At 44.2% G+C, this 26,635-nt stretch overlaps 1 protein-coding gene across 4 annotated transcripts in view; it reads right to left on the reverse strand.

Annotated features, from left to right (window-relative positions):
• The window catches only part of LOC106580525 (netrin receptor UNC5D), a 209,788-nt gene that overhangs the window by 22,758 nt on the left and 160,395 nt on the right, over positions 1-26,635 (reverse strand). For 2 of the 4 annotated variants that reach the window (XM_014161693.2, XM_014161695.2), the window contains exons 5-11: positions 25,609-25,789; positions 23,927-24,094; positions 22,306-22,470; positions 18,200-18,232; positions 16,285-16,470; positions 11,619-12,002; positions 9,548-9,632 (exon numbers count right to left, since the gene is read on the reverse strand). In XM_014161693.2, coding sequence (XP_014017168.2) covers positions 9,548-9,632; positions 11,619-12,002; positions 16,285-16,470; positions 18,200-18,232; positions 22,306-22,470; positions 23,927-24,094; positions 25,609-25,789 — 1,202 coding nt within the window. The remainder of the gene's footprint in view (positions 1-9,547; positions 9,633-11,618; positions 12,003-16,284; positions 16,471-18,199; positions 18,233-22,305; positions 22,471-23,926; positions 24,095-25,608; positions 25,790-26,635) is intronic. The other 2 variants (XM_014161696.2, XM_014161694.2) reach the window with 2 other exon arrangements.

Here is a 26,635-nt window from a genome sequence, read left to right on the forward strand (position 1 = left end):
GCAGGGCTACCGACGTTAAGGCTAATCTAAAGACGGTGCTGGCTAAGGCCAAAACTGGCGAGTGTAGAGCGTATAGGGATATTGTTATCCATGTCGGCACCAACAACGCTAGGATGAAACAGTCAGAGGTCACCAAGTGCAACATAGCCTCAGCGTATAAATCAGCTAGAAAGATGTGTCAGCATCGAGTAATTGTCTCTGGCCCCCTCCCAGTTAGGGTAAGTGATGAGCTCTACAGCAGAGTCTCACAACTCTATCGCTGGTTAAACTGTTTTCTGCCCCTCCCAAAAGGTAGCATTTGTAGATAATTGGCCTTCTTTCTGGGACTCACCCACAAACAGGACCAAGCCTGGCCTACTGAGGAGTGACTGACTCCATCCTAGCTGGAGGGGTGCTCTCATCTTATCTATGAACATAGACAGGGCTCAAACTCCTCTAGCTCCACAATGAGATAGGGTGCAGGCCAGGCAGCAGGCTCTTAGCCAGCCTGCCAGCTTAGTGGAGTCTGCCACTGGCACAGTCAGTGTAGTCAGCTCAGCTATCCCCATTGAGACCGTGTCTGTGCCTCGATCTAGGTTGGGCAAAACTAAACATGGAGGTGTTCGCCTTAGCAATCTCACTGGAATGAAGACCTCCTCCATTCCTGTCATTATTGAAAGAGATTGTGATATTTCATATCTCAAAATAGGGCTACTTAATGTTAGATCCTTCACTTCCAAGGCCGTTATAGTCAATGAACCAATCACTGATCATAATCTTGACGTGATTGGCCTGACTGAAACATGGCTTAAGCATGATGAATTTACTGTGTTAAGTTAGGCCCCTCCTCCTAGTTACACTAGTGACCATATCCCCACCGCATCCCACAAAGCCGGAGGTGTTGCTAACGTTTACAATACCAAATTTCAATTTACAAAAAAAATAAATGACTGCGTTTTCGTCTTTTGAGCTTCTAGTCAAGAAATCTATGCAGCCTACTCAAACCCTTTTTATAGCTACTGTTTACAGGCCTCCTGGCCATATACAGCGTTCCTCACTGAGTTCCTATCGGACCTTGTAGTCATGGCAGATAATATTCACATTTTTGTTGACTTTAATGTTCACATGGAAAAGTCCACAGACCCACTCCAAAAGGCTTTCAGAGCCATCATCGACTCAGTAGGTTTTGTCCAACATGTCTCCGGACCTACTCACTGGACCTAGTTTTGTCCCGTGGAATAAATATTGTGGATCTTAATGTTTTTCCTCATAATCCTGGACTATCGGACCACCGTTTTATTACGTTTGCAATCGCAACAAATAATCTGCTCAGTACCAACCAAGGATCATCAAAAGCCATGCTATAAATTCTTGGACCACCCAAAGATTCCCAGATGCTCTTCCAGACTCCCTCTACCTACCCAAGGACGTCAGAGTACAACAAAGGGTTAACCACCTAACTGAGGAACTTCATTTAACCTTGCGTAATACCCTAGATGCAATCACACCCTAAAAAAAAAACAAATTTGTCATAAGAAACTAGCTCCCTGGTATACAGAAATACCCGGAAATGGAGCTACACCAAACTGGAAGTCTTCCAATTAGCTTGGAAAGATGCCCTCAATGCTGCTTGATCAGCCTATTTTTTCAACTTAATTGAGGAGAATAAGAACAATCCAACATTTATTTTTGATGCTGTCGTAAAGCTAACTAAAAAGCAGCATTCCCCAAGAGAGGATGGCTTTCACTTCAGCAGTGGTAAATTCATGAAATTCTTTGACGAAAAGATCATGATCATTAGAAAGCAAATTATGGACTCCTGTTTAAATCTGCATATTTCTCCAAAGCTCAGTTGTCCTGAGTCTGCACAACACTGCCAGGACCTAGGATCAAGGGAGACACACAAGTTTTTTAATACTTTATCTCTTGACACATTGATGAAAATAGTCATGGCCTCTAAACCTTCAAGCTGCATACTGGACACTATTCCAACTAAACTACTGAAAGAGCTGCTTCCTGTGCTTGGCCCTCCTATGTTTAACATAATAAACGGCTCCCTATCCACTGGATGTGTACCAAACTCACTAAAAGTGGCATTAATAAAGCCTCTCTTGAAAAAGCCAAACCTTGACCCAGAAAATATAAAAAACGATCGGCCTATTTCAAATCTCCCATTCCTCACAATAAAAAAAAAAAAAGCTGTTGCGCAGCTACTCACTGCCTTCCTGAAGACTAACAATGTATACGAAATGCTTCAGTCTGGTTTTAGACCCCATCATAGCACTGAGACTGCACTCATGAAGGCGGTAAATTACCTTTTAATGGCGTCAGACCAAGGCTCTGCATCTGTCCTCGTGTTCCTAGACCTTAGTGCTGCTTTTGATACCATCGATCACCACATTATTTTGGAGAGATTGGAAACCCAAATTGGTCTACATGCACAAGTTCTGGCCTGGTTTAGATCTTACCTGTCAGAAAGATATCAGTTTGTCTCTGTGGATGGTTTGTCCTCTGACAAATCAACTGTAAATTTCGGTGTTCCTCAACCTTTTAAGACTTCTGTTGTTTTCACTGTATATTTTACATTTTGGTGATGTAATTTGGAAACATAATGTTAACTTTCACTGCTATGCGGATGATACACAGCTGTACATTTCGATGAAACATGGTGAAGCCCCAAAATTGCCCTCCCTGGAAGCCTGTGTTTCAGACACAAGGAAGTGGATGGCGGAAAATGTTTTACTTTTAAACTTGGACAAAACAGAGATGCTAGTTCTAGGTCCCAAGAAACAAAGAGATCTTCTGTTGGATCTGACAATTAATCTTGACGGTTGTACAGTCGTCTCAAATAAAACTGTAAAGGACCTCGGCATTACTCTGGACCCTGATCTCTCTTTTGACAAACATATCAAGACTGTTTCAAGGACAGCTTTTTTCCATCTACGTAACATTGTAAAATCAGAAATGTTCTGTGATGAAGAAAAATATATCCATGCTTTTGTCACTTTTAGATTAGACTACTGCAATGCTGTACTTTCCGGCTACCCAGATAAAGCACTAAATAAACTTCAGTTAGTGCTAAACACGGCTGCTAGAATCTTGACTAGAACCAAAAAATGTGGTCATATTTCTCCAGTGCTAGCCTCTCTACACTGGCTTCCTGTTAAGGCTAGGGCTGATTTCAACAATTTACTGCTAACTTACAAAGTGTCTTGTGACCGGGATTGCTCGAATCTATCTTTCTGATTTGGTCCTGCCGTACATACCTACACGTACGCTACAGTCACAAAAGGCAGGCGTCCTTATTGTCCCTAGAATTTGTAAGCAAACAGCTGGAGGCAGGGGTTTCTCCTATAGAGCTCAATTGTTATGGATTAGTCTGCCTACCCATGTGAGAGACACACAGTCTGTCTCGACCTTTAAGTCTTTATTGAAGACTCATCTCTTCAGTAGGTCCTATTATTGAGTGTAGTCTGGTCCAGGGGTGTGAAGGTGAACAGAAAGGCACTGCTGTCTCTGCCTGGCCGGTTCCCCTCTCTCCACTGGGATTTCCTGCCTCTAACCCTATTACGGGGGCTGAGTCACTGGATTACTGGTGCTCTTCCATGCTGTCGCTAGGAGGGGTGCGTCACTTGAGTGGGTTTAGTCTCTGACGTGATCTTCCTGTCCGGGTTGGCACCCCCCTCGGGTTCGTGCCGTGGGAGAGATCTTTGTGGGCTATACTCGGCCTTGTCTCAGGGTAGTAAGTTGGTGGTTGAAGATATCCCTCTAGTGGTGTGCGGGCTGTGCTTTGGCAAAATGGATGGGGTTATATCCTGCCTGGTTGGCCCTGTCTGGGGGTATAGTTGGACAGGGCCACAGTGTCTCCTGTCTCAGCCTCCAGTAATTATGCTGCAATAGTTGTGTCGGGGGGCTAGGGTCAGTCTGTTATATTTGGAGTATTGCTCCTCTCTTATCCGGTGTTCTGTGTGAATTTATGTTTGCTCCCTCTAATTTCTCTATCTCTATCTGTAAATCTGAGCCCTAGGACCATGCCTCAGGACTACCTGGCAGTTTCAACTGTTCTGCCTACAGTTATGGAACCCTGACCTGTTCATCGGACGTGCTACCTTGTCCCGGACCTGCTGTTTCTGACTCTCTCTCTCTACAGCACCTGCTGTCTCGGCTATGAAAAGCCAACTGACATTTACTCCTGAGGTGCTGACCTGTTGCACCCTCTACAACCACTGTGATTATTATTATTTGACCCTGCTGGTCATATATGAATGTTTGAACATCTTGGCCATGTTCTGTTTTCTCCACCCGGCACAGCCAGAAGAGGATTGGCCACACCTCAGAGCCTGGTTCCTCTCTAGGTTTCCTCCTAGGTTCCTTCCTTTCTAGGGAGTTTTTCCTAGCCACCGTGCTTCTACATCTGCATTGCTTGCTGTTTGGGGTTTTAGGCTGGGTTTCTGTATAGCACTTAACAAGTGACATCGGCTGATGTAAAAAGGGCTTTATAAATAAATTTGATTGATTGACCAGGTGAATTCAGGGGAACGCTATGATCCCTTATTGATGTCACATATTAATTCCACTTCAATCAATGTAGATGAAGGGGAGGAGACAGGTTAAAGAAGGATTTGTAAGCCTGTAGACAACTGAGACATGGATTGTGAATGTGTGCCATTCAGAGGGTGAATGGGCAAGACAAAACATGTAAGTGCCTTTGAACGGGGTATGGTAGTAGGTGCCAGGCGTGTGTCAATAACTGCAACACTGCTGGGTTTTTCCATGCCCAACAGTTTCCTGTGTATCAAGAATGGTCCATCACCCAAAGGACATCCAGCCAACTTGACACAACTGTGGGAAGCATTGGAGTCAACATGGGCCAGCAGCCCTGTGGAATGCATTTTTCACCTTGTATAGTCCATGACCCAACAAACTGAGGCTGTTCTGAGGGCAAAAGAGGTGGGTGGGGGGGGGGGGGGGTGCTACTCAATGTTAGGAAGGTGTTCTTAATGTTTGGTATACTGTATAATGCAGACACCTCTTAGACTTTCCAAGGATGTTCAATGAGTCAGGACTTCTATTGATTAAACATAATATTTTTCCTTTTATAATATATGTATTTTACTGGCTCATGTTATAGAACAGCACAATATTCTGAATACACTACTAGAGAATGCAGTAATAAACAGCAATAAAATATATGGTTGCATATTCTGTGCTTATGTATACAACCTCCACCTCACACAGTCATCCTGTACCTTTTTTATTCAGACGAGAGCTCACTGCTCACTCTCAATCACCAGCAGCCCTGCATAGATTGGAATGGGCCAGCGATATCTCTGATTATCCTTCAGCCAACAGCGACAAGCCTGATCACACATTCAACGGTAAGAGCAGCTACACAAGGAGCAGATTACCTGGGTTTTAAGTAGCTGCCTACCACTTATGACTGAGAAGAGTCCAGCAGCAGCAGCACAAAAAAGCAGAAGTACCTCTCTGCATTCCAAACTGCACCCTGTTCCCTATACAGTACACTACATTTGACCAGTTCTGGTCAAAAGTAGTGTACTATTTAGGGTGCTATTTGGGATGCATACCGCTTTTTCAATTCCACTTGTCATCATCATGAAGGGTCCTGTACCTACCTATGGCTCGGCTGCCTCCCTGGCCCTAGATGAGGTCCATTATTCAAAGTGACTGATCACTCTCTCTTCAGGGACTGGGGAGCTGCGCAAAGTGGCATATTGGGCCACAATGCCACAGAGAGAGGAGAGGCTGCGCAGTGCTAAATAAATACACACATTAACATGCTCCATTAGCTTCACCTTAATTTGCTTGTAGTCCAACTGGGTTTTTGTCAATTTCTTAAGGCGACGCATATTCCTGGGCAGAGAACAGGGACATTCATCAGATTGGTATATAAAGGGGAACGCTGTACATGACAGACTACAAGATCAGGTTTTTTATGATATTTTTTGTACATGCCTTTTAGTGGCATTAAAATGAATGCTATGTTAAAACCATTACCAATGGCTCCAGCCAGAGACAGTCAGTGACATCCCACCTGCTGATCAAATGACCATATGACCCAAGGGGGCTTAGGAGCAGGACAGCCAGAATAAACAGGCAGCCTGCATCCCAAATGGCACCCTATTCTCTATTCTGTATAGTGTAACTATGGGCCCTGGTCAAAAGTAGTGCACTATAAACGGGAATAGGGTGGCATTTGGACAACAGACACAGTCTGCTGTGGGGTGTTGTTGAGGCTGACCAGATGGTACAGTGGCTGGGCGGAGGAGTCATGTCATCCTCAAGGGGGAGAGATGCATTGCACAGCCCCTGGCCATGACCGTACTCCCACACCACCTAGATGCACTGCACAGCCCCGGCCATGACCGTACTCCCACACCACCTAGATGCACTGCATAGCCCCTGGCCATGACCGTACTCCCACACCACCTAGATGCACTGCACAGCCCCTGGCCATGACCGTACTCCCACACCACCTAGATGCACTGCACAGCCCCGGCCATGACCGTACTCCCACACCACCTAGATGCACTGCACAGCCCCGCCATGACCGTACTCCCACACCATCTAGATGCACCGCACAGACCCGGCCATGACCGTACTCCCACACCATCTAGATGCACTGCACAGACCCGGCCATGACCGTACTCCCACACCACCTAGATGCACTGTACAGCCCCAGTCATGACCGTAACTCCCACACCACCTAGATGCACTGTACAGCCCCAGTCATGACCGTAACTCCCACACCACCTAGATGCACTGTACAGCCCCGGTCATGACCGTAACTCCCACACCACCTAGATGCACTGTACAGCCCCAGTCATGACCGTAACTCCCACACCACCTAGATGCACTGTACAGCCCCAGTCATGACCGTAACTCCCACACCACAAGGGAAAAACACCTGCCATCCGGAACTTCAATAAAGAACATTTAGAATGTAGAACTTTAAATTCACTTCCCAAGTTGTTGTAGAAATGTGGGTGTATAAAACAGGTGGCTCTGGTTTTGAAATATAAACAGATCTGCAATAGACCAGACAACAACAGAAGAAATGTTTATATACTGCGTTTGTTTTTTACCACCATGAACTCAAATTTTGCCTGTGGTGAGAAAGGTGGGCTGATTCTGCCCTAATAGGTTAAAAGTTTCATCTTACAAAACACAAATGCTTTCATCTAACAATTGGGGGCAAAGGAAATATCTTCAACTTCACCAAAACCAACCAACAGTCTTAAAAATATTTTCCCCAAACCTTTGACAGAGTTCAAAATAACAACCTGAAAAATATATTTTAATGGAATTCTGTTATATGGCTGGGATAAGTCTATTGGCTGTGGATTGTTTGGTTTAGAGAGAAGAAAGGACGCAATTCTCTGCTGGCCCCTCTGGCTGGTGAGGATAGATAGTGAGTGACAGCTCTCAGGATCACAAGTCCACAAACCTCAGTCAGGGAGAGATGTCTACACAGTAAACAGTATAACAGTATAACGGTGAATCGTTCACATAGAGTGGAAAAAAGACCATTTACTTGTCAGGCCTGAACCTATCTGTACTTGAAGGTATATTTCAGGTACATTTGAAATCAATAGAAAATCTAGAATTCATATAGCTACTCTGAAATATTTCACCCAGGTCGGGTATGCACTGAACATACTGAAAACAATGAGTATAGCTGTCTTTGAATGCTCAGACCACGAAATGTCAGCCATTTTAGGTCCCTTCCTTGGAGTTTCACACTTCTTCCTTCCCCCACTTTGTTGGAATGGAGAGCTGTGAATGAGTGGTGACGGCTACCAGGCTGTAGCCCCAGGGGGCTTCCACTAAGGAGCAGCCAGAGCAGAGGCACCCTGGAGAGGAGAGTCCATCACTGGATCATTACCTGCCCATGACGGGAATGAATAATACTGTATGTCAAGATGAAAGACCCACCACCTCAACCCATATTCTTTTTTCCTACTGTCTGTGTGTGTCTCTACTTTACTGGGTATATGGACTTTACTTCCTTGAAGTCAGTTGGACTAAATTGATCAAGAATACATTGGAAATAAACCCAGCTTGCTGCACGTGAGCTGAACTTTCTCTTGTTGGAATACCACCTGTGAGGCTACAGTGGAAATGATCAGCCTGATCTTGCCACCTAAAGGACTCCTGTGGAGACTGCTAGATAGGCTATGGCGCTCGCTGGGTCCATCTGCCAGAGCCCTCCATAAACACAGAGTGGGAAGGGTCACCAACGTTTATACTGAGCAGGAAAGACTACATCCATTGTGAGTCTTCATTTGGAGGTTTTTATTTGCCTAAATTAGCTAAAGAAATATTCAGCTATGCAGAATTGTAATTGATACACTGGGTTATTTATTACGCTTTTACCTCAGAAGGTTGAAATGGGTTGTCACGTGTGCTCCCTCTCCGGCCTCTAGGTCACCAGGCTGTTCGTGAGGGTGCACACCTGTCACCAGCGTTACGCGCATAATGACACTCACCTGGACTCCATCACCTCCTTGATTACCTGCCCTTATGTGTCACTCCCTTTGATTTCTTCCCCAGTCGCCATTGTTCCTGTTTCTTGTTTTGTTCATGTATTAATTAAATGTATTCACTCACTGAACTTGCTTCCCGACTCTCAGCGTACATCGTTACAGAATGACGACTCAACAAAGGGAAGCATCAGGGAGTGTTTTTTTGTTGTTGTTTTTGTGTTGGGGGTGATGTTGGAGCCGGCGCTACCTGGGAGGCCTCAGCCGGTTTGTAGGCTCCCATACCTCAGTGGGTTCAATAGGCTCCCAAGCCTAAGCTGGGTGAACAGGTTCCCGTGCCTCAACCGAGGCAACCGGGGAGATCTCAGCCGGCTCATCAGGCTCTCACTCCTCAGCCGGTTCATCAGGTTTCTGCGCCTCAGCGGAGGTGACCGGTCCGCTCCGGATCCCCGGGATCGTCCCTGTGGTTGGCGTCCTGCGGCTGGAGCCAAATGCACCGGGGAGGGGGTACTGTCACGTATGCTCTCTCTCCGGCGCTCTAGGTCATCATGCTCCCGCGCCTCAGCCGGATCGTCAGGTTCCCGCGCCTTAGCAGAGGTGACCAGTCCGCTGCTGATCCCCGGGATCATCATCTTGGTCGGCGTCCTGCGGCTGGAGCCGCGCGTCGGGGAGGGGGTACTGTCACGTGTACTCCCTCTCTGGCCTCTAGGTCACCAGGCTGCTTGTTAGGGCGCACACCTGTCACCAGCGTTATGCGCATAATGACACTCACCTGGACTCCATCACTTCCTTGATTACCTGCCCTTTATATGTCACTCCCTTTGGTTTCTTCCCCAGTTGTCATTGTTCCTGTTTCATGTCAGTGCGCTGTTTGTGTTTCTTGTTTTGTTCATTTATTAAATGTATTCACTCCCTGAACTTGATTCCCGACTCTCAGCGTACATCGTTACATGGGTGGGGAAGGGTGGACAAGTAGCATAGCTCAACTGGTAAAAGCATGAAAGAAGCAAGATGAGGAAATAGATGGGGGCTGAAAGACAGATGTTCATGAGATGTGCTCTCACCTGGACTCTCCCTGATTTATGACCATGAACATCTCAGAGGAAGGGTCCTCAGCGATCGCCCCATGGGGTACTAGCAGGCTGACTCCTGCAAGACACAACAACAGGGTCGACAACTACAGTATCCATATTTTCATACCGTTTCTGTACCTTACCGGGGTACACCGGAAATTCACACAAGGGGCGCTATTTAATAATTTTTTTTAAACAAACTTTATTTACATTTTTACACCCATAACAATTTCGGCAACAGGGATCTTGATCCAGGAGGGGATTGATTGTCTCTGCTGTAATCAAGAAGCTTGTTCTTGACATCTAACCACTTAGCTAGCAAGTTAGCAAACCAAATGCATAGCTGGAGCCCTGAGCTGGATAATTATAAGCACTGGCGTAGCACAGAGGCACATAATATTATGTATAAACATAACCACACAGCTTCAAAGCACAATAAATCTATTACAAACAATGCCATTTACCTTGTACAATCTGAGCATACATAAAAACAAGACACAAACAATGCATGAAATCCTGTCTGGAACCTTAAAAAGGTTAGCAGCAGACTAGGGGATAGACGGAGATTCAATACCTGCCTGTCTATTAACAGTAAAGGATGTGTTTTGTCATCGTCCCGCCTGCCATCTCCCTACTGGCAAATCAACTAGTTAGCTTTCATTAAACCAACACCTGCCGCCTTGTCAGACATTTTACTGGTGATCGCTGTATAGGAGCCCTACAGGACCTGTTAAATCATCAGCGTGACAGGGAACATTGGAAGCTAAAATAAATAAACTCACATCTCACATAGGAAAAGTTTGAACATCATAACTTTACATCCCACAGGAGAGACTGATGTCTAATATTGTATTGAAGGTTGTCTGTGTGTGCATGTTCATGCGTGTGATCACTTGTGCTTGAGTGTGAAGGATATGTATCCACCCTGAAAGAAGAGACTGGCAGTTAGTGATAAGTGTTGGCCATGTATGGCCGTCTATTGAGCGTTGTTAAAGGTACTGCAGATTGGAGGTGTGAGTGATCCACTTGACTGCTCTGAGTCTCTCCACTCACACATCCAGGAGACTGAAGGAGCCTGATTTCACTGTGCCTCTCCAGCAGAACAGAGGGCCCTACACACACGAGGGCCCAGGAGAGAGATGTCAGAGCTACAGTTCACATGGAACTGTTGATCCTGACAGCTGTGGCAGTCCTCATGAACTCATCTACCTCTACTTGAAGTTAGGGTCTATGGTAAGAGGCCTGACCCCTGTTTTCCTGGGCGAGCTGGTGGGAATGTATAGCAGTGTTCCCAATTTTAATTCCATTTTTTATTGTTGGACATAAGACTGTAAAAACACCAGCAGATCAGCTCGAAGTGATTTTAATTCTGGAAATCTGTTCCAAAGTACTCCCACACATAAGAGACGTGATCCTATACAAATGTAAGCAAGGTTTGAAATAATTACGTTTTAGTCAAATATTATATCTATTTGGGCTTCTTGCAGTCATTTTGCAGTCTACAAAAAATTGTCACGCGGCTGAATCTAGTTGATCCCTGATGTAGAGGAATAACAAACATCTATACTAGCTTGCTGTACTGTTCCAACCTGGGAAACAACATGGATGAATCCTACAGTACGGTAGCAACATGCGTTAGACTCTAGAGAGATTAAAGGAACCAGGTATGCGTCCCAAATGGCACCATACTCCCTTTATAGTGCACTACTTTTGACCAGGGCCCATAGGGCACTATATAGAGAATTGGGTGCCCATTTGGGACGCATCCCTGGTTTCACTAGCCATGACATATTTACTAAGCATACGTTTACTTTTAATTAGTCACGTGTGTGCATGGTTTTGCTAAATTGAGAACTTAATTTTCTCTTAGAATGGGCGCACTGAAAAAAAATGCTATAATGAGACATTATTATCAGAGAGAAGTTATCAAAAAGTAGTCAACCCATCTGTCTTTATAAATCATGTACTGTACCTCACCAGTATTTGGCAACACCAACTGTTTAATTCTGCTTCAAACACAGCTTCAAGTGTAATTCAGAGTCTTTAAACACATGTAGCTCACCAGTATTTGGCACCACCAACCGGCCGCCCAGATGCCCAAACACTCCCGTGGTTCCCAGCTGATCTTTGGTGGGGTTGAGGTGGGGGCCGTTGGGGGTGAGCAGGCCCTTCTTGGTGCTCCGTCTCTCCACAGTGCTGTTGCTGTAGTCTCGGTTCAGCCCCCTGGGGAAGGTCTCAGGCGGATGGCCTTTGGCAGCGTGGTACTCAGCGCGGTCGGCCACACCTAGTGAAACCATAAAGGAGCTCTGAACTTTGACCTTGATGTCTGGCAGGGGGTCAAAGAGCTCTTTGTTGTCTATGGAGTCCTGGAAGCAGATGGGGCTGGTATAGGTCCCACCCACTGTCAGGTCTGGCTGCAGAGAGGAGTTGAGAAGCAGTGGGTTCCCTAGAGAGATGAGAGATGCACACAGCCACATAGTCATTCAGTAATCTAACACACCTACAGTTGAAGTCGGAAGTTTACATACACTTTAGTTGCAATCATTAAAACTCGTTTTTCAACCACTCCACAAGTTTCTTGTTAACAAACTATAGTTTTGGCAAGTCGGTTAGGACATCTACTTTGTGCATCACTTATAATTCACTGTATCACAATTCCAGTGGGCCAGAAGTTTACATACACTAAGTTGACTGGGCCTTTAAACAGCTTGGACAATTCCAGAAACTGATGTCATGGCTTTAGAAGCTTCTGATAGGCTAATTGACATAATTTGAGTCAATTGGAGGTGTACCTGTGGAAGTATTTCAAGGCCTACCTTCAAACTCAGTGCCTCTTTGCTTGACATCATGGGAAAATCCAAAGAAATCAGCCAAGAAAAAAATTTGTAGACCTCCACAAGTCTGGTTCATCCTTGGGAACAATTTCCAAATGCCTGAAGGTACCACGTTCATCTGTACAAATAATAGTACGCAAGTATAAACACCATGGGACCACGCAGCCATCATACCGCTCAGGAAGGAGACGCATTCTCTCTCCTACAGATGAACGTACTGTGGTGCGAAAAGTGCAAATCAATCCCAGAACAACAGCAAAGCGTCTTGTGAAGATTCTGGGGGAAACAGGTACAAAAGTATCTATATCCACAGTAAAACGAGTCCTATATCAACATAACCTGAAAGGCCGCTCAGCAAGGAAGAAGCCACTGCTCCAAAACCGCCATAAAAAAGCCAGACTACGGTTTGCAACTGCACATGGGGACAAAGATCATACTTTTTGGAGAAATGTCCTCTGGTCTGATGAAACAAAAATAGAACTGTTTGGCCATAATGACCATTGTTATGTTTGGAGGAAAAAGGGGGATGCTTGCAAGCCGAAGAACACCATCCCAACCGTGAAGCACGGTGGTGGCAGCATCATGTTGTGGGGGTGCTTTGCTGCAGGAGGGACTGGTGCACGTCACAAAATAGATAGCATCATGAGGGAGGACAATTATGTGGATATATTGAAGCAACATCTCAAGACATCAGTCAGGAAGTTAAAGCTTGGTCGCAAATGGGTCTTCCAAATGGACAATGACCCCAAGCATACTTCCAAAGTTGTGGCAAAATGGCTTAAGGACAACAAAGGCAAGGTATTGAACTGGCCATCACAAAGCCCTGACCTCAATCCTATAGAGAATTTGTGGGCAGAACTGAAAAAGCGTGTGCGAGCAAGGAGGCCTACAAACCTGACTCAGTTACACCAGCTATGTCAGGAGGAATGGGCCAAAAGTCACCCAACTTATTGTGGGAAGCTTATGGAAGGCTACCCGAAACGTTTGACCCAAGTTAAACAATGTAAAGGCAATGTTACCAAATACTAATTGAGTGTATGTAAACTTCTGGCCCACTGGGAATGTGATGAAAGAAATAAAAGCTGAAATAAATAATTCTCTCTACTATTATTCTGATATTTCACATTCTTAAAATAAAGTGGTGATCCTAACTGACCTAAGACAAGGAATTTTTACTAGGATTAAATGTCAGGAATTGTGAGTTTAAATGTATTTGACGAAGGTGTATGTATGTAAGCTTCCAACTTCAAATGTAGCTCTCTCTGCAGGAGCCATAGGTTGAAGTCAAGTGCACTGAGCACTCTCTGTGAACTGATGGAAAACAGGCTTTTAGTGTGAATAATATGCCAAGCTAGTTGACCAACACAGAGTTATAGTACAGGTAAATAACCTGGACATGAGATACTGTAGATATCCAGGGCTGAGCCATCGTCACTGGTCAGAGGTAAATGTAATTACCAAGCATACACAGCTTGATCTCCATGATCCATCTGTTGGAGTCAGTTCCTCTCTGTACACAAAGTCACCCTCCTGGAGGACACAGTGCTTCTCTGTCTGTGGGCACAGCACACGGCTGGGGCTGTGTGCTTGTGCATAAGTGTGTGTGTGTGGCTGGGAATGGGCTGAGGGGTGTTTGTGACGGTGACCGTCCTGTAAATGAGGGGAGTCCTTGAGCTCACAGCATGGACTCAACAGGCCAAGGTGGGGCGTCTTCAGCCACAGCCATTAGACGCCTGGCCACACTGCCAAACACTGTGTGCAGCTATCTGGCACATCCAGACATTAGGGCCCCAGGACTCCCTGTGCCACGATAACAGCAGTCAAAAAGTCATTGCTGCCCAGCTGCTGCCTGGTGAGGGGTGGAAGGCAGGAGGCTAATGTTGTTTTATTTTTAGGGAAATCGTTAATTACTGGAGGGCTTGATCCGTGTTGTGCTTCAGGGTGTTTCCACTGCAACACTAACTAGAGGGTATTCAGGGTGTTTTCACTGCAGCACTAACTAGAGGGTATTCAGGGTGTTTCCACTGCAACACTAACTAGAGGGTATTCAGAGTGTTTCCACTGCAACACTAACTAGAGGGTATTCAGGGTGTTTCCACTGCAACACTAACTAGAGGGTATTCAGGGTGTTTCCACTGCAACACTAACTAGACGGTATTCAGGGTGTTTCCACTGCAAGACTAACTAGAGGGTATTCTGAAGCTGAGTGCTGCTTCTCGTAACTTCATCGTCTAGTCTAGTGCCTGAAAATGATGAAAGTGCAAAATGTAACAATATTAAAAGCTATTGCTCTGCAATCAAAACCGAGGATATAATGGGAAATGTTACATTTGACGGAACGGATATAAAGAAATGGAACAGTGTGGAGCAATGAGAAGTAATTTTTTGTTACTGATTGGTAGTGATTTGTTACTGATTGCAGTAGACATAGAACAGGACTCAAGACAATTCAGCTGCACAAGCCATGGGCAGATAGATAATGCATTTCAGTAGACATTGCTTAAGCTTTCAACCTGACATGTGAACAGCCATGTGCATTTTTCTTCTTCTATCAGTGCAGTGGAGAAAAATCAGATTATCGCTTGAGTGTGGATCTTTAAAATGGTGGATCAAAATGGAATTGCGGAGGAGGTTGGATGAAAGAAGTTAATGAAATGGACCTCACGTTGAATACCTTGAGGGATATGTTTGGAATTGGATCTCTGATTAAAAATCCTTCACAGCCAGCCGTAATGCAGGGAGACAGGGTCAGGCCTAAAGACTCATTCACCACTCTGCCTTAAACCATGTCATGGCAGGAGCGATCTGAAGCATTAAGGGCCTTTTTAAAGCAATGACAAGGCATGAAAAGCTAGTGATTCATTAAAAAAACACACTTGAGTAAAGCTATGTTTTTCTCTCAATGTGTATAACCGGATGTTATTGGCCTTATGAAAAATCTACCGGAATAAGGTAAACTGGAAAAAAAACGGTCAAGCATAATAAAATACATGCTATTCGTTAGTCTCCACCCCTTCCTCTGTAAAAGAAGAATCCATAGCTGAAATGAGAAAGCAGGGAATATGAGCTATATTTCAGAGGCTCATTTAGCAGGCTGACGGAGAAGGGAATAGAAGAATGGAGTGATGGTGGCCGGTGGAGGGCACAGCAGGCAGCTCCTGAAAACCTGGCCTATTTAAATACGATTGATGGCCTGCTGGATGTAGCCCAGCACCGTCCCCCAGCTCCCCAGCCTCCCCCTCCCTGGCGCGTGGTGCGGTGCATGCATGACTTCCCAGGCCTTGGGAGCATTGGATGTGCATGGCTCCGGCAGGGCTTTTCACAGCGCTGTCACAACTAGACAGAATTTATCACCCGCCGCTGTGATGGCTATCACTTGTGCTAACCCAGAAGTGTCACTGACAGTAATATCAATGCCTGTAGCAAGGCTGCCTGAGACAAGCCACAGACCCAGACACTGTTATGAACAGAAAATATTTCTGTGCACAACAAAAATTGAATTGATGTTCACTATTCCATGCTTTTCACATTTATCCATCAGTGGATTTGGCTGGGGCTATCTGATGACAGGGAAGGGGGTTTGGTTGCTTGACAGTCAAATGTGTGTGGTCTGCAGCCAGGGGGTCACAGGAAGTGTCCGTCAACAATTAATAACATATGTCTGCAATAACAGAGTAGCTGGTCTATCAAAATAGAAGGACAGATCCTTTCAGTGATTATGATAATATAAATCCTAGGCAGATGTGCAGGATAATGCACCATGCCGCCTCAATGCCAACACATGCAATCTATCACCAGCAGCGGCAGCATTCCTAAAGGAACGTTGACAAACTCCTGCCTGCTGTTTGGCCTTGTGTGAGACAGGGCATAAAGTGAAAGGCAGCGCTAGCTCACCTTGTCTGGTGGTCTTGAAGTTGAAAGACTGGAAGCCCCCGGTGAGCGCAGATGAATCGATGACATCAACGCCATAGTCGCTCTGGTTTTTCCGGTACAGCATGACGGCCACCACAAGGACAGTCACAGCTATGATCCCCGCCCCCAGCCCAGAGTAAAGAGCTACGTCGTTGGAGCCATCCATACCTGGTACACACACACAGACAGACACACAGAAACAACAGTCTCACTGGATGTATGCTTAGCGTAAAGAATAATGTGTAAGGCAGAGTAAAGGCAGAGTAAAGAGACATTGAAAAGGGACATGAGAGAATGGTGGTGGTAGTGATTCTAATGTGGTAACATTCTTGGGCATCTCAAATATTAGATGACATATTCTAGAGTATACTGGTTTTTGCATTGTTTTAAGGAGCTTTTGGAGAGTGAATTCCTTTTAAAGCAGTGTGCTGGCTGTACATCTCAACATACCCTTTAACTGCTCAACTGACATGCTCCTCTTCTCACCACACACAGGACTAGATGGGAAAATTTTGCCACCGCTGTTACACAAGACATTCATAAAGCTGTTAACAGTGAGACGGAGGGAGGTATAACTGCTTTCAGACACACTAGTCTATATCCTATAAATGTATGGTACATACTAAACTACATAGTATGACCAAATGGTCACCGTCTGACAGTGACAGGAGATGATCCGAGGCAAATTCATTTAAAGGAGCTCCGTTATGAAAATGATGTCACTCACCAAATGTTCATCTCCCCGTTCTAGAACTCTGAACTCAATGGCTAAATTTATTATTTTCTTTTGGTACATTTTACCCCTTTTTCGTGATATCCAATTGGTAGTTACAGTCCTGTCCCATCGCTGCAACTGCCGTACGGACTCGGGAGCGTCGAAGGTCGAGAGCCATGCGTCCTCTGAAACATTACCCTGCCAAGCCGGACTGCTTCTTGACACACTGCTTGCTTCACCCGGAAGCCAGCCACACCAATGTGTCGGAGGAAACACCATACAGCTGGCGACTGAAGTCAGCATGCATGCGCTCCACCACCACAAGGAGTTGCTAGAGCGCGATGGGACAAGAACATCCCAGCCGGCCAAACCCTGCCCTAACCCGGACGACGCTGGGCCGCCTCATGGGGCTCCCGGTCGCTGCCGGCTGCGACACAGCCCGGGATCGAACCCGGATCTGTAGTGACGGCTCTAGCACTGCGATGCAGTGCCTTAGATCGCTGCGCCACTCGGGAGGTCCTCAACTCCATGATTTGACCCAGAATGTGTTGCAAACCCAGGCAACAACCACCCAAGCACACATTAGGTGAGTGAGCCTGTCTGTCAGCCTAATGAAGGCTCATTACAGACACTGCTGCAGCTCCAGTCAAGGTACTGCCTGACAATCATTTCAGCAGGTGTCAGGCGGGATATACGCACGGGGGAGAGATTATCTGATCTGAGACTCACCAGAGAATACAAGTGAGGAATCACTGCAAATTGGTCAAATTAGCTTGTTTGCACTAATTACACTCAATTAATCACCTACAATATAGCACATGTTCAGTTGTCACAAGAGATCAATCTCTCGGCTCAATCCGAGAAGGAAAGCCCATTGTGATGTCACACTTGTGAAGAGTGGACAGTTGAGTGATGGAATGGTAGAACATGGTTATAATTCTGTTCAGAACCTGACTACAAGTTTTTGTTGATGGGTGTGATGGCTGTGTAAAATGCAGGTAAATGAAAGTTAACCAAATAAGTAGGTGTCGAAAATAGGTGCCCATAGCAAAATAACTGCTAATATTCTGATTCTGGACCCTGAACTTTCATCTAGTGATAATTTGGTCATTTTTATGCCTCAGAAATTAGGTCAAGAGTTGGGGGTTGAAGATAAAAGAAATGCAGAAAGGAAGGACTCACTTTGAGGTTTAACATCATGCAGCAGCTTTCCATCTGCAAAGACAGAGAGAATGTGAAAAGGAGAAAGAGACACGAGGTGATTAAACACCAGCCCTGACTGTGTCCCAAATGGTGCCCTATTCCCTTTATGGTGTACTACTTCACTACAAAAGTAGTGCACTATAAAGGGAATAGGTTGCCATTTGGGACACATCCAGAACAAGGTGATTAAACGCCAGCCCTGTGTGAGTGAGGTATCCTACTAATGCACGTCTTTCAATCATGTGGAGATGCCCTACCACTGAGATATACAGATACAGACTGCCCAGATAATGATGACATCATTACCAGACTCAAATCAACATGGATAAAAGTGGCCAAGGGAGAGATTGGCAAATGGGTCTGAAAAATACTTTGATCATGATCATCTCTCTCCTTCACAAGGAGGAAAAGAAAAGGGTCAAACATTTTTGACAATTTATGATTACCAATGGAAAATTGGAGCTTAACAATGCTTCTTTTGTACCGAAGAAGCCCAAAATAACAATCCTACTTTGTAAAACATACTGTTGAGTCAGTCAGACAGACAGACAGACAGACAGACAGACAGACAGACAGACAGACAGACAGACAGACAGACAGACAGACAGACAGACAGACAGACAGACAGACAGACAGACAGACAGACAGACAGACAGACAGACAGACAGACACTGTATATAGAGTATATATACAGAGTGCATTCGGAAAGCATTCAGACCCCTTGACTTTTTCACATTTTATTACGTTACAGCCTTATTCTAAAATTGTTTAAATAGTTTTTTCTTAATCATCAATCTACACGCAATACCCCATAATGACAAAGCAAAAGGTTTTTGTATAACATTTTTAAAATAAAATATCACATTTACATAAGTATTCAGACCCTTTACTCAGTACTTTGTTGAAGCACCTTTGGCGGCGATTACAGCCGCGAGTCTTCTTGTATTTGGGGAGTTTCTCCCATTCTTCTCTGCAGATCTCAAGCTCTGTCAGCTTGGATGGGGAGGCCCGCGACCACTGTACAGCTATTTTCAGGTCACTCCAGAGATGTTAAATCGTATTCAAGTCCGGGCTCTGGCTGGGCCACTCAAGGACATTCAGAGACTTGTCCCGAAGCCTCTCCTGCTTTGTCTTGGCTGTCTGCATAGGGTCGTTGTCCTGTTGGAAGGTGAACCATTGCCCCAGTCTGATGTCCTAAGAGCTCTGGAGCAGGTTTTGATCAAGGATCCCTCTATACTTTGCTCTGTTCATCTTTCCCTCGATCCTGACTAGTCTCCCAGTCCTTGTCACTGAAAAACATCCCCACAAGATGATGCTGCCACAGCTATGCTTCACCGTAGGGATGGTACAAGGTTTCCTCCAGACATGACGCTAAGAATTCAGGCCAAAGAGTTTAATTTTAATTTTAACTTTTTAGTCATTTTCATGTAGAGTTGATTGTGTGTTTGGAATCATTCTCTTGCTGCATGACACAGCTGCGCTCCAGCTTGAGATCATAGACAGATGGCCTGACATTCTGCTCAAGTTTGCCAAAAAGGACATGGAAACACCTGGTTTTGGAAGAATGTTCTACGGGCAGATGAGTCAAACATGGAAGGTAGTGTGACAAGCCAAGACAACGCATATTGTAAGACATTTTTAAAAACCTGTTTTTGCTTTGTCATTATGGGTTATTGTGTGTAGATTGCTGAGTAATTTTTATTTATTTAATCAATTTTAGAATAAGGCTGCAACGTAACAGAATGTATCCTTATTCTGAAATTGATTAAATATTCCCTAGACATTTTTGCAAATTTCTTAAACAGGAAAAACAGAAATACCTTCTTTACATAAGTATTCAGCCCCTTTGCTATGAAACTCGAAATTAAGCTCAGATGCAACCTGTTTCCATTGATCATCCTTGAGATGTTTCTACATCTTGATTTGAGTCCACTTGTAGTAAATTCAATTGATTGGACATGATTTGGAAAGGCACACACCTGTCTATATAAGGTCCCACAGTTGACAGTGCATGTCAGAGAAAAAAAGCAAGGCATGGGGTTGAAGGAATTGTCCGTAGAGCTTCGAGACAGGATTGTGTCGAGGCACAGATCTGGGGAAGGGTACCAAAACATTTCTGCCGAATTGAAGGTCTCCAAGAACACAGTGGACTCCATTCTTAAATGTAAGAAGTTTGGAACCACCAAGACTCTTCCTAGAGCTGGCCGCCCGGCCTCATGGGTCTACCAGTCGCGGGCCTTGGTCAGGGAAGTGACCAAGAACCCGATGGTCACTGACAGAGCTCTAGAGTTCCTCTGTGGAGATGGGAGAACCTTCCAGAAGGACAAATTTCTCTGCAGCTCTCCACCAATCAGGCCTTTATTGTAGAGTGGCCAGACGGAAGCCACTCCTCAGTAAAAGGCACGACAGCCCACTTGGAATTTGCCAAAAGGCACCTAAAGACTCTCAGACCATGAGAAATACGATTCTCTGGTCTGATGAGACCAAGATTGAACTCTTTGACCTGAATGCCAAATGTCACGTCTAGAGGAAACCTGGCACCATTGGTGCACAACTGAGCAAGAGGACAAGTACATTAGAGTGTCTAGTTTGAGAAACAGACGCATCACAAGTTCTCAACTGGCAGCTTCATTAAATAGTACCCGCAAAACACCAGTCTCAACGTCAACAGAGAAGAGGCGACTCCGGGATGCTGGCCTTCTAAACAGTTGCAAAGAAAAAGCCATATCTCAGACTGGCCAATAAAAATACAATATTTTAGATGGGCAAAAGAACACAGACACTGGACAGAGGAACTCTGCCTAGAAGGCCAGCATCCCGGAGTCACCTCTTCACTGTTGACATTGAGACAGGTGTTTTGTGGGTACTATTTATTGAAGCTGCCAGTTGAGGACTTGTGAGACGTCTATTTTTCAAACTAGACACTCTAATGTACTTTTCCTCTTGCACAGTTGTGCACCAGGGCCTTCCACTCCTCTTTCTATTCTGGTTAGAGCCAGTTTGCGCTGTTCTGTGAAAGGAGTAGTACACAGCTTTGTATGAGATCTTCAGTTTCTTGGCAATTTCTCACATGGAATAGCCTTCATTTCTCAGAATAAGAATAGACTGACAAGTTTCAGAAGAAAGGACTTTGTTTCTTGCCATTTTGAGCCTGTAATCAAACCCACAAATGCTTGCTGATGCTCCAGATACTCAACTAGCCTAAGGCCAGTTTTATTGCTTCTTTTAATCAACACAACAATTTTCATTTCATTTGCAACATAATTGCAAAAGGATTTTCTAATGATCAATTAGCCTTTTAAAATTATAAACTTGGATTAGCTAACACAACGTGTCATTGGAACATAGGAGTGATGGTTGCTGATAATGGGCCTCTGTACGCCTATGTAGATATTCCATAAAAAATCAGTTACAATAGTCATTTACAACATTAACAGTGTCTACACTGTATTTCTGATCAATTTGATGTTATTGCTAAAAATGTGCTTTTCTTTAAAAAAACAAGGACATTTCTAAGTGACCCCAAACTTTTGAACGGTAGTGTATGTGAATTATTTTTCGTCTGGTAATTAGAGTCACAGTTTGAGCCCCATTTCAAAAATGCAAAAGTGGCACTAGTTTACAGTTGAGTAGACAAATGTGTAACTCTCAATATTTTATTAAAAACCTCTCATTGTGCAACATTCATGAGAGTTAATCATATTATGGGTGATGCATTTGATGAAATTGCACATCTGTTACAAAATCTCTTTGACAATTGTGGTCAGAACTTCCAAACTGTGGTAAAAACTGAATGCACCCTCCATGTCTTCAGTGATAGCTACGCTCTCGTGATGCAGGGGGACGTTTCGCATGAACACTACAGGAGGGATTATCATAGTGTTATCATGCACTGAGAGCTCTAGCAATGTGGACTTCATTTCAGCATGTGTATTTGTCCAACAAATCCCTGTGTGGCAAGCTGTTCATATGTGTTAATGACGGGTCCTGTTGTGATCAGTGTAATGGAGAAATGGCTTATGGAGATGACAGTGAAGGTTAGGACCGCAATCTAGAAAGGAAAGAGAAAGGAGTAAGGGACTTACTCTGGGTACACATTCCTCCAGTGCAGTTCTCTGTGGTGTCGCTGGGCCCATCACACATCTTGCCCCTGTGTCTGGGTGGTGGGTCATTGCACTCCCTCCTACGCTGTCGCTCACACTGCACACTGCACAGCGTCCACGCGCTCCACTCCTCCCAGCCACCATCAACTGTGAATGAGGAAATGGAACACGAACACAGAGACAGAACAGAAGGTGAGGCGGTGGTCCATCTCAGAGCGCATTCACTCCACATTAACCCTCAGGTTCTTCTCACATAATGGGAACGCTCTTCTTTCCCCCATGCAAAATGTGAAATTAAACCCCTTGATGTAGCCGTGCATGTTTCTACTCAGGTTCCTCTGTCGTCTGTGTCATTTGATCTAGGAAGAACCCATCATGCACAGATAACTAATATTGGTAGACCATACGGTGTCAAAAGAGATTTCTTGGCAGAGTTTTGCGGACACCGTAATCCGTCTCTACGCACAATCTCTGGAGAACGACGCAATTTATTTTGTAGCGTTCCATGAGTTCTAAAAGCACTCTACATTCTTTCACAGTTTTCTTCCAAGCTAATTTAATGCAAATGTATGTGTTTATATGATGCAGAGAATACAGAGTGCAATTGGGTTGACCATGTTAGTGCATACATATTTTGCTCTCGCCAGATAGCTTCTTTCCTAACCAATCCAGTCTCTCCCTTGTGATTGGCTTTTGAAGACAGTTACAGTAAGTAAGACTGAGAACTATTACAAACTATTTTCTGGGACAGGAAGACACAGAAGAGATACATAACAGCAGCAGCCTACAACATACAGTGGGGTCCAGAATTATTATTATTTCTATTATTGGTTCCCTCGATAAAGATGAGCAAAAAAGACTCAAATAAATCATAGAAATACTGAATATTTTTTTACAATTATATTATTTTATACTAATAGTCAGAGAAAAACATTTTGTTAAACAAGTAATACAAATAAAGATCTACAAAAGGTCAAAATGATTGGATCCCCCGTTTTCAAAACTCCAGCACCCTCCCCCTGCGAGGATAACGACACTGAGCCCTTTTCTAAAATATTTTATGAGATTGGAGAACACATTGGGAGGGATCTTAGACCATTCCTCCATACAGAATCTTTCCAGATCCTTAAAATCCTTTGTCTGTGCTTATGGACTGAGATGGCCATTGCAAAATGTTGATTTTGTGGTTAATTAACTGTTAGTGAATTTTGATGTGTGCTAGGGGTTATTGTCTTGCTGGAAGATCCACTTGCGGCCAAGTTTCAGCCTATACACAAACTACATAGACTAGAAGACCTACACACAATATCATACAGTATGTATAGTCTTGCATAGCCAGATGTTGACTCTGCACCTAGATGCTGGCATGGCACACCAGCCTACTATATTCAACAAATCATAAAGTTGAGCATACTATCCTTGAAAGTCAAATGGCTTTACCCTTGGAGACATTCCCAGAAGATACCAGTCTATTCTTTCCAGGTGAAACCTAATGACCTCTTTGAGTAGAGAAACTGAATGTGATCTTGCAAGATCATGATGGTCGAACAAGGCTAAGTCTATTCACCAGCTCTACAGTACTTCCTGAGGTAGAGGAGCTTACTTGGACAGAGGGCATTACAGGTGATCTTCTGCACAGACATGCCCTCGCAGAAAGCCCCTCCATTAAGCGGGGCAGGGTTGGTACAGGTACGGGAGCGTTTCTGGACGCCCCGACCACAGGGAACGTTACAGAGAGACCACTCTGTCCACAGCGACCAACCACCATTCACTACAGAGAGATAGATGTGGGTGAGTTAGGGAGACATGGGGGTGAGTTAGGGAGATATGGGGGTGCGTTAGGGAGAGAGAATGATAAAGAGAGGGAAACTTTATTTAAAAGGGTAATCAGCAGTTGCTACATCCATTTTCTGACTTACAGTACCAGTCAAAAGTTTACACACCTACTGTTTCTTTATTTTTACTATTTTCTACATTGTACAATAATAGTGAAGATGTCAAAACTATGAAATAACACATATGGAATCATGGAGTAACCAAAAAAGTGTTAAACAAATCAAAATATATTTTATATTTAAGATTATTCAAAGTAGCCATCCTTTGCCTTGATGACAGCTTGCACACTCTTGCTATCTTACTGAAGAGCTCTGAGACTTTCAACATGGCACCGTCATAGGATCTCCACAGTGACCAACTTGTACATTTCTCATGAGCTTAGTTCAACTGTCATACCCTATCAGAACCCAAAATATAAGCTTGTTTTACTCCAATGCTTGTAAACAAAGTAAATGTAACCAAACACTCCATAGCCTCAAAACACGCTGGTTATAATGATCATTTTTATATCATGGATGATCAGTCTTTGCATCCATAGTTCTGTCTATGAATTTGAGAAGGATAACATTTCTCCAGCCCAATCCCTCCTCTTTTCACTGAAACAGTGGTGTGGGCGTACACTTTATTATTGTTTCAACTGCTGATTTGCATTTTAAGTTAATCAAATCTCCTACAGAGTTAACTATACAGACAACGGTTTAGAGGTATTAATGATTAGCAATGCTCCATGATGTTACATCAATAGATTCTTGAGCATATTGTGTACAGTACATCAAATGTGGAAAATGTGCACTACTCTTACGTTAATTGCCAGTTCAATTATCAAAGCACTTCGTATCAAGGAGAAAAATTGGTAAAACTAATCCATTCAAACAGGCCACAGCACATTCACATAGTTGGGCAGTTTAAATCTGAATGAATGAGAGGTTATTTTACTGAGTAGTCAACCCCTTTGGTCTGATTTGTTTGCTCTGTCATTTGTATGTGTGGGGACATGGAGGAACATTTTGTGAGCTGCCGAATTGCTCCAAGGCCTCTAGCAAATGTGTAATTAATAAGCAACACTCCTTTAAATGAGATTAAGACACAGTATCTTATTCCCTTTCATAAAATACACATTGATTTCAAAGGGGAGGCAGTCAATTGGCTCTTTGAATAATACATTTATCTAAATAAAGGGAAAAAGCTTTCCTAACAAAAACACTAAAATGGGTCTCTTAATCAATTGTGTGGGGGGCATGAAACACTAAAATTGATCTGAGGCACCCTGTTAACACTACAAACTGGTTTCCCAGACAAAGATTAAGCCCAGTCCAGTCCTAGACTAAAAAGCATGTTCGATGGAGTATCTTCTTAATCTAGGACTAGGCTTAATCTGTGTCCAGGAAATAAACCCGACAACAGACAAACACAGTCATTTAGTGGCTGGGGCTGGGACCGGAGCCTTACCGAAAACAACCACAGTGGCTGTGGAACTGCGTCTTTTGGCCACGATGTTGCTGGCCAGGCACGTGTAGTTTCCCGAGTCGGACAGTCGTGCCTCGTTGATGATGAGATTGTGGTCAGCGCGGGTGTCAATGTTGTCATCAGTCAGGGAGCTCACCAGCTCCTCGTTCTTCAGCCACTCCACCTGCCGACAAGAGAGAAGAGAGAGAGAAAGAGACATAGAAAAGAGGTAGACAGAGTTAGAGAGAGACATAGAAAGAGGTAAACAGTTAGAGAGAGAGTCAGCGAGAGTTAGAGAGAGTTATTACAGACTTATTACAGCATACAACCACACCAGATCACCCAACCACATGACCGCAGCCATTAGGCGTTCAGAGGTCCATAACCAATTACCAGCAACACAGACAGAGAGGAAAACAAATTATGAATTACAAACTTAGTGACGCTTTATTGCTCCAATGCTCCTACCCTGGTATATGGAACTGCATCGCTGCTTTTGCAAATTATATTCACACTGCGGTGAAATAGGGCTGGTTGATGGATTTACAGGGTGCTTTCATATAGCAAACACATGCTGTGTTTTCAAACTGCAAAAACATCCACACACACAGTACAAAATATTAGAAACACCTTCCTAATATTGAGTTGCACCCCCTTTAACCCTCAATTCGTCAGGAAATGGATTACAAGGTGTAAAAAGCATTCCACAGGGATGCTGGTCCATGCTTCTCACAGTTGTGTCAAGATGGCTGGATGTCCATTAGGTGGTGGACCATTCTTGATACACACAAGTAACTGTGAAGCATAAAAAACCCAGCAACGTTGCAGTTCTTGACACACTGAAATCGCCTGGCACCTACTACCACTATACCCCATTCAAAGCCAAGTGAATATATTTTGTCTTGCCCATTCATCCTCTGAATGGCACACATACAAAATCCAGGTCTCAAATGTCTGAAGGCTTAAAAATCTGTCATTAACCTGTCTCCTCCCCTTCATTTACTATTGCAGCTCTGTGGATATAACATTT

The sequence above is a fragment of the Salmo salar genome, chromosome ssa20 (genome assembly GCF_905237065.1).
Source record: "Salmo salar chromosome ssa20, Ssal_v3.1, whole genome shotgun sequence".
Taxonomy (NCBI): domain Eukaryota; kingdom Metazoa; phylum Chordata; class Actinopteri; order Salmoniformes; family Salmonidae; genus Salmo; species Salmo salar.